This window comes from Bombyx mandarina, chromosome 16 (genome assembly GCF_030267445.1).
Source record: "Bombyx mandarina strain Sakado chromosome 16, ASM3026744v2".
Classification (NCBI taxonomy): Eukaryota; Metazoa; Arthropoda; class Insecta; order Lepidoptera; family Bombycidae; genus Bombyx; species Bombyx mandarina.
Genome location: NC_143222.1, coordinates 100453 through 109646, shown reverse-complemented (window position 1 = coordinate 109646; position 9194 = coordinate 100453). Strand labels below are relative to the sequence as shown.

Genomic DNA, 9194 nt, shown 5'->3' with positions numbered 1-9194 from the left:
GCCACAGAGACAATATTTTACAAAAAAAATATTTTTTAATCTTTGTTTAAATTGTCTATGGCACAAGCGACGGTTGCATACGAATCCCTTGTTGTGCTGCCAGTACAATCAGATAAAAAGTTAGGACTGGTATTAGTGCTAAAAATTATCATCTCTAAATAATCTCCGCTTAAATCTAGCGTTTATTATTTATTATTATTATATTTAATATTCACGTATAATGAATTTTACAATTCTAAATGATCTCAGAACTCCTTCTTTTCTTAGTCACGGACGACAGAACAAAAAATTAATATCTAAAAATTATATCAGGGTAAAGAAAACAAACAAAAATAAAATGTTTAAAAACGCTTTATTTCATCGAGCTAAACTACAAATAAATATTCTAATTAAGTCAATATTTTTAGCATAATTATTAAATTACTAATTTTACTGATGGGGGAGGTGTACATGTGAGTGCATTATAAGTGACAATATTCAATGAAAAAAATACATTAAATAAGTATTTAGAATTAATTGTCTATTTTTAATTTCTCAATCACTGTTCTGCCTTCAGTTTTCGTAGACTTCATTAAGTATTAAATTTTAATTCGTCTTTTTTTTGTTTTGTATTTTTTTGTATTATTGTTATTGTAAATTTATCTTGTATTATTACCGACATTACGAATAGTGTTCGTTTACATGTTGTTCTTAAATATTAAGCGTATTATTATCTATGCATGTTGTGCACACGCATGTGTGCTGCTGCCCAGTAGCACTTCGGTTGTTCGAGAAAATAAAAACAGTAGATTCTAGACGAAGCAACCAATACGACTATAAGAAAGGCCATTTAAAATCGTCAAAGTGGTTTTAATTGTGCTTTGGCGAACAGCTTACTGTATCATTTGCATCCGTGACGTGCCGCAACGGTGACCTCTTACAATCAGGTGGGCAACTTTATTTTTATTTTTTTATTGCTTAGATGGATGGACGAGCTCACAGACAACCTGGTGTTATGTGGTCACTGGAGCCCATAGACATCTACAACGTAAATGTGCCATCCGTCTTGAGATATAAGTTCTAAGTATAGTTACAACGGTTTGCCCCACCCTTCAAACCGAAACGCATTGCTGCTTCACGGCAGAAATAGGCAGGGTGGCAGTACCTACCCGCGCGGACTCACAAGAGTTCCTACCACCAGTAAACTATTGTCTTTGTTGGCACATACGGCCTGATGATAAGGAATCACAGTCGCTGATGGTTGTCAGCGGTCGCCGCTGTCTACTGAGGAGTTTCCACGTAGAAGTAGGAGAGTTTGAACGTGTATACCAGCGCGGTTGGAGAATCTGGGTAAATTACCCCAAATGGGATAAAATGAAATTTTGGGGGGTAAAAATGAAACTTTTGTGAGTAAAAAGTATATATTAAAGTGAAACTTCTTTAGAATCATTGTGATTTCAAACTCAAACCAAGAAATTATCTTTTCTGTTGGGGGCAATTTTTTTTCTGTATATTACAGCTGTATAATACATATATTACTATTATTACCGTTTTGTATTACTATGTATTACATTGATAAATTGAATAAATGATGTTTCAATTAAATTTTAAGTTATTGTTTTCTTTTCAAAATTATCATGGGGGCTTCTATAATATGAAAGATGCTAAAAATAAGCGATTTGGTTTTTTTTGTTCTTCACCAGAGGGTAGTATCAACTTACAACTTACTTTTACTGGTGGTAGGACCTCTTATATATCCGTTATAACTATACTGAGACATTAGAACTTATATCTCAAGGTGGGTGGCGCATTTACGCTGTAGATGTCTGTCTATGAGCTCCATTAACCACTTAACACCAGGTGGGCTGTGGACTCGTCCACCGATCTAAGCAATAATAAAAATAAAAATAAAATTGGGGTAATAATTAAAAAAGTTCCCCGGCCGCTGGTGTATAGTATACAAGGCTGGGCTCGGTCAGGCCAGCAGCGCGGTGAGCGCGTCCAGGAACTGCGGGCGCTGCGCGGCGGGCAGCGTCACCACGGCGGAGTCGAAGTGGTCGAGCGACACGGAGGCGCCGCACTTGGCCGCCGCCTGCTCGAACGCCGCCCCGAACAGACTGGAACACGACACGACAGTGGACAACACTTTAAAAACTATTCAAGGAATTAGTAGCTGACTAGCTGACCCGGCAGACTTCGTAGTGTCTCAATCGATAAATAAAAGACCTAAACTTTTGTATAAAATAAACTTAAAACAAACAAAAGGAATCCGTCCGACGGGGGACACATCAAAGGAAAAACAAAATTGTTATTTTTATTTAATTCCGAGAATTTTCATATTTATCTTTACCTTTTAAACCTCTGGACTTCCACAAATAATTCAAGACCAAAATTAGCCAAATCGGTCCAGCCGTTCTCTAGTTTTAGCGAGATTAACGAACAGCAATTAATTTTTATATATATGTCGGCGGCGGGGCCAGGGATGGCTGAGCGGTAGTTTCGTCATCACTCGTATTTGGTTGAACTCAGTTTATAAAAAGTCAATAAAACCTTCTGAATAATAATTATTGAAACTCAATACACACATCTTTCACAATGACAGGATAAACCGACAGTTTCGTTGCACATACCGACAGACCGACTGACTGACTGACTGCCAGAGACTCACTGACTGAGACGGACTGACCGTCTGATACGGACTGAATGACTGTCTGACACGGAATGCCACGACTCTGTCCACCTACCGCCATTTTATAACTGTGGCGTTACGGAGTCTACCCTTCATTTTGTGATATTTATCAAAACAACATTTCATCATTTAAAATAATAATCAAAACCACCGTCTTAATATTACTAAAAGTCGTCAACCACGACACGGCCATTCTGTCACTTTGACGTTTGTGTATCGTTGATATTCCGAACTATTGACCCGGATGCGACATATATTTAGATTAGTAGCCGATTAGTTCTTTTTTAATGTTATATTAATTTTTTTTTTTTTAGGAATTTTATGACCTGGTAACTAAGACTTAGGTCCAGTCTTATTTTAATTTTAGAGAAAAAAATATATATTAAAAATGATATTATGAAATTAAATGAAGTTCATTAATATGAAACATGGCATGAAACGAAATGAAATGAGATAACAATAATATGGGATGAAAGATAATCTTAGTAAAATTATTATTGTGGTCATTTACTGAGACTTTTTCAGTAGACTTTTTGGAGGATCCCAAAAAGTTACGTTCAGCGACTTTGTTTCATTTTCCCACATTTGTGCACTTTCACAGATACTAAACAGTTAATAAACCACCGTTATTACACATTTAAACCTGAAGAAACACTAAATAGAGAAAATAAAACCAATCACACAACTCCACTCCTCGCGTTCCCGCCAAAAAGTCTCATATTTAAGTTTTATTTATATTATTTATATATTATTTAGATTTTGTTTATCCGAAAATTACGTAATCATTGGCTTTATTCAAACAGATATTTTATCCCATTTTTTCTATATACATACTCTATGTAAGACTCAAATGCCGGTATTGTTTTTTTATTTTTTTTTATTTTCTGCCTGTGAACATTTTTCCAATTTAGATTTTTGAATGAAGTTAATTTTTGGGATGAAGTTATTGAGCAGTAAATACACACTTGAAAGATTAATTATCAATTCAGTGTAAAACCTCAACATCTTTTCAGAGATACTGTAATTAAAATAAAGAGAAAATAAAAATAGTTTTTTTTAATGAGCATGTGGCATTAACAAAGCGATGGATGAATGAATACCATTGAATATTGAATACCAGCAGGTTACAATTTATTAACCCTTTGACTGTCATGTAGGTCACCGGTGTCCTACGCGGCGCACTGAAGTAATTATTTCGATTTCTGTTACTAAGGCGCCTGGACTGCCTAACTTTGTCTTCTTTTCTTTGTTAATGTATGTCTTAGTCTTTTATCCTCCCAGTCTACTAGATATGCCTTAGTAACAGAAATCGATATAATTACTTCAGTGCGCCGCGTAGGGCACCGGTGACCTACATGGCACTGAACGTGTTAGGATTTTTTAATTGATATAATTAAAAGAGATTTTTTTTTGATAATTTCTTATTCTGTATCCATGTTGTGCCGTGCACTGGTGGAAGAGTGACATGGGGTCGTGTATACTTACTTCCTGGTGTCGGTCCGCTGCGGCGGCGGCACCCCGCACAGCAGCACGGTGCGGCCCCGGGGCGCCGCCACCAGCACGGCGCCCGCCCCCCGCCCCGCGCCCGCGCCCGTCCACCGCGCGCACACCGCCAGCCACCACGGACCCCACTCGCACTCCGCCGCGCCCTGCTCGAGACAAGCAAAACAATGTGTCAATGTGACAGATACAATATTTTTTAATCTATTTCACGGATAGACGAGCTCACAGCCCACTTAGCGTTAAGTGTCCTGGCTGCAGCGGTAGCAAAAATTTTCTTCTTCTTTTTCTCCTCCTTAGCCCAGTAGGTGGGGACGGCACAGCGTTTTTTCTATTCCATTATAATCTATCAACCGTCAGCTCAACCACTCACCCATATCGTCGTTCACACACTCCATTCATGTCTTCTTCGGTCGACCTCTTCCCTCTCTACCTTGCACTACCATTTCCATACATCTCCTAGTCACATGCATCTCCTCTACGCATCACGCTAACCGTCCGGTGTCTAGTAGTGGGTGGACAGTGGGTGGACAGTGGGCGCGCACCTCGCTGATGGTGAAGTGCGCGAAGGGCCCGGCGTGGTGCAGCGCGCGCGCCGCCAGCGTGGCGCCCGCCAGCGCCGCCGCCGCCGCCAGCCCGCGCCGCGCCGCGCCCAGCCCGCGCTGCCGGGCCTCGCACTCCGCGCTCGACGTCTCCACCGACGCCAGCGCCAGCTGGAACCCGCCGGGGCCTTCCTGCAAGTTCATCACATTCAATTTATAGAAACTAATTTAGAATCGTTGTGATTTCAAACTCGATGAAACGAAAAAATAAGTCCATAGAGACACAAACACATGAATGTATAGGATTCAGCCGGCGAGAGAATGAGATAGAATACATTAGACGTTCTCAGTGTAGTGTTTTTTTAATACAGCGCCATCTGTGAGATTTTTTAATACTAACGTGTGTATGAAACCTCTTGTAGTGAATTTTAATTTAGGATTACACGTGAAGTTAAAATATCAATTCACAGAGGGTGCTACTTCATACTATGAAAGATGATTTACAATTATTTACTAATGACAAAATTTTACATATACTTATAGGATAATTGTATTTTAATTTTTGCAAGTTTCACTTCTACTACGTGTGAATTGCACACCTTGGACAAAATTGGACCATGTGTTGTATGACAGCTAGCCGGGTTGGGGGGGGGGGGCTGCTACTCACGAGCTCGAGCAGCGCCATGACGCAATAGACCATGTCGAGTGCGGCGAGCGGCGCGCAGTGGTCGCGGCGCAGGAGGTATGTGGCGTGCGTGAGGCGCGGCAGGTGGTGCTTGTCGGCGACGGCGTCCAGCGCGTCCAGCAGCGAGCGCCGCAGCTCCACGTCCATGGAGCGGTAGGCCTGGCGGGCCTGCTGCAGCGGGATCCTGCACAGTACGGAAACTCAGAATCTTCACCAACGAACAAAACAGTTTTATAAAAAATGAAAAAGGCCGGATTGCTTTTGCTGGGCTAAATATAAGTCATAACATCGCGGGACTCAGCTATCAATAATAAAATTTAATGTTTCCGAAGCGAAGCGAGGGCGGGTCGCTAATCTACAATAAAATCTGTGATAATCATGTGCTGTTTTTACAAACTATAGATCTATTATAAGGAAAACTAACGTCCGGATACATATTCGACCAAATATATACCGATACCTCAAGGTCCAATTTTGTATATACCACTTCCTCTTTTACTATCATTTTTTGTGCTACCCATCGGATTTGACAACTCATTTATATGAAACAGCTTAATTGTGACCTTATAAACTTTAGAACAGGCTTACCCCATATCTGCCAATAGCTGCCTCAATCTGTCAGCACCAGCCAGTGAATGAAGACGAAGATGAGGAGCCACAACTGGAGAATACTTCAACGCATTCTCCAAAGACCAGGTCCGGTAGAGTGGCAGGAACGCATCCTTTTCCATGCTTACTGAAGCACCCTGAGAATTAAAAATAGATTTATAGGAATATTTTCATACAAAACTGTAAAAGTTTTTTGACGAAGCATGTTGCAGATAATAATATGTACTTTTAGGTTATTAAAATAATATTCTGTGTAAATGTTTGGAAATAAAGTGTAAAAGAGATAAATAAATCATGTGTTACAATAGTTTTTCTATATTACATCTGTTAAGTACCAGTGTCAACATATCCTATTCTGCACACCGAATGTTTATCACGTCGACGTCAACGTGGTCCTAAGCACGTCATTTTGCATTCTCCCGATCCACTAACGGTGCTTTTAGGTACCTCAAGCACCAGTCACCTTTCTCGTCGAACCCGTCGCTTGTAACGTAGGGTTCGGCTAGTAAATTAACCCACATACACAGCCCACTGAGTTTCTCGCCAGACCTTCCGATCCGGTGATGGATTCAAACAGATAGAAGCAGGCCAGTGCTAGGGCTAGTGTTAGCAACGTCCTCAGGTTAGAGCCCCGTGAGCTCACCTACTCTCTCGGTTACGCTGGCATAACGTCTAAAGGCTACCCAGCTTAGGTAATACCCGTGGCAATGTACAGTAGTTGTATCTCATGCATGATATTGGTGTGTGCCCATATATTTATGTGCAGTAACATACTCACATGTGAAGGTAGTTGTGCGGCGAGATGTCGATGCAGCGCATGTGCATCAAGCAGAGCTTGTGCCGGGGAGCGTGTGTGAGTGGCAGCATACGCGCTGACAGCTATGCATCCTGCCCACGTGTACTCCACTCCGCTGCGACATAGCAGCCAGGCCAGCTCTACTGCTATGCAAGCACTCTAATGCAATTGTATTATTAGATTAAGACTTATCTGTAAATAATTGTCAAATTCATATTACAAGTGAGATTGATACAAGACTGGATCTACTTTATTCATTAATGTCCATAATCATTGTTAACACAGTTCAATAAATTTATCAGACTTTTTTACTCACCGGTTTACCATAATATGAGAATTGAGTGTAGTTAAACATAAGATCGTTTCGTTTTGTTTCCCATTCTCTACGTTGACGCCGTCTCTCGACAAAAGCTTCTAGGTCTTCTCGACCACTTGGCATTTCTTCTTCGTTCTGTAATTATTTTTAATATCTTCACACTGACATAAAATTTTAAATACCATTAAATTTTTCTTGTAAACTGGATTTTTAAAAACTTTTGGAGTTTGCAGCATTGCAAAATAGTCTTATATCAGATATTACAGTACAGTACCTCTTCATCATCATCTCTGAATATATCATCAAAATTAGGAATGTTCTCTTCTTCATCACGGTACACCAGTCTCACCTGTAACAGAACAAAATATATATTTCTACCTACTATCTAGTAATCTAGTGGGGTTGTACTAACTTCACTGAACATGTTTTTTTTCTTTCTAAATGTTAAAACAATAAAGCCATGTTAGCTTCTAAATTCCCTTCCTTTATTTGAGGTCAAGTCTTTTGATTCTGTTCTGTTGAAACATTTTGCTGCACTTTGTGTCATATCCTAACATAATAATTATGTACTTTGTCAAATTCAGGCTCTAAGCTATCTCTCCATCTCTAACTAACTAATCTAGTCTTTTGAACAGTTATTCTTGTTTATTCACACAAACTTCATATGAAATGGAGTGGATTAAGAACTATTTTCATTTGTTCACCCATCCATAAGCAAGTTTATGTCTGTCTAAAAATTCAATTCCCAAATCATTGCCAACATAAAGTATTTATAACATATGCTGCTCTCTCTAGTTCCACTAACCTGTCCATCGCTATAAACATTGCAGACATCAGTGGGTTTATGGGAGTCCAGCACAAAAAATACCACATCCTCTTCGGGCTGTAAGATATCGACCAGGTCTATAGTACCTCCGCAGTTCACCAACACTACGTACTTGACTTCTTCATTGTTTTCTTCGTAAGCAGTCTTCAATTCAGAAATACCCCCCACCGGCACTAGCGTATATGATATATTATCACTCTTGAATAATCCTTGAAGTATTTTACATGTACATATTGCATCTACATCATAATGCACTAATAATAACACGCGCTGGAAGTAAATTAACAAAAATACAATTTTCAAGTCAATATTTCACGAACTTATTCATCTTCAGTTTTAAAGCTTACATTGCCTAAAAGGAGATTGTAAAAGTCATTTCTGAGGTCCTCTATAAACATTTTTGCCGTACACAGGAACGAATAACTCAGGAAATAACCATTTTCCTCTGAGTGTTAGAAATTTTTAACATAAAAAAACATTGAACCTCCATTGAACACCTGCGGCTTCTGTCATTAACTTGTCAATAATGTCAATATTTTGTTCTTGTTGACATTTTGAAACTAACTGTTAAGTAATTTTCCCGCGTAAACCAGTTGTCAACTTCATATATTTGCACGGCCGTCGACTATGTTTAAGTAGAATAGTTATTTTATCCAGTAGAATGCGGCCATTCTACTAAGACTTCACAATGGCTTTAAGAACCAGACTAGTATTTCAAGACATTTTTTGTATTTCCCCGCTCTTGAGCGCTTGTTGCCTAATAACAATTTCTTTTTATAAATTAACGCTTTCTTTTCATAAACACGAAAACGTGCAAAAATTTACATGAGCTACATACCAAACAAGAAGATGGTAATTTAATTTTTGTTATTGCCATTGGATTTATCTTTATTTCACTCCGGAATAAAAATAGGTACTTTATTTACGAAACGACTCTCCTGTACTCTCGCCCAGGCGTTCGAAGCCCCCTCCTGTTACTTCTTCAATTAAATTAATATAGCAATGGGTTATTTGGGTACTACTAAATATAGTAGTACCTTCGCGGCGTATATTATTCATTATTACGAATAATATACGCCGCGAAGGATTCACGCGGTGCTTGAAGGACGGGACGGAATTAATGTCTCGTCGACAATTCAAGAATTTCGACCTCACATTTTAAAGAGGGTGGTGGGGCTTAAGATTGGAACAGAAACCACTTACCGAAACGGGAAACAGGGGGATATTAAGGGTTAATTAAATTAAAATCATT

General features: G+C 39.3%; 1 protein-coding gene across 1 annotated transcript; it reads right to left on the bottom strand.

Annotated features, from left to right (window-relative positions):
* Positions 1 to 631: 631 nt before the first annotated feature.
* Cdc45 (cell division cycle protein 45) lies at positions 632 to 8474 on the bottom strand. Its single transcript, XM_028175442.2, has 10 exons — positions 8290 to 8474; positions 7922 to 8212; positions 7391 to 7465; positions 7117 to 7251; positions 6783 to 6959; positions 5984 to 6141; positions 5378 to 5579; positions 4714 to 4902; positions 4154 to 4317; positions 632 to 2096 (listed from the first exon to the last, which is right to left on the bottom strand). The coding sequence occupies exons 1-10, from the start codon at positions 8338 to 8340 to the stop codon at positions 1955 to 1957; spliced, it is 1584 nt and encodes a 527-aa protein (XP_028031243.2). The 5' UTR covers positions 8341 to 8474; the 3' UTR covers positions 632 to 1954.
* Positions 8475 to 9194: the final 720 nt, after the last annotated feature.

What these genes read in the sequence shown, in the direction of transcription:
- Cdc45 (XM_028175442.2), bottom strand. Translation starts at nt 8,340, where the DNA reads ATGTTTATAGAGGACCTCAGAAATGACTTTTACAATCTCCTTTTAGGC. An exon ending in ACAATCTCCTTTTAGGCAAT is followed by an intron (nt 8,213 to 8,289) that starts GTAAGCTTTAAA and finishes ATTTACTTCCAG; the next exon opens with CGCGTGTTATTATTAGTGCA. An exon ending in ATGTTTATAGCGATGGACAG is followed by an intron (nt 7,466 to 7,921) that starts GTTAGTGGAACT and finishes GTTCTGTTACAG; the next exon opens with GTGAGACTGGTGTACCGTGA.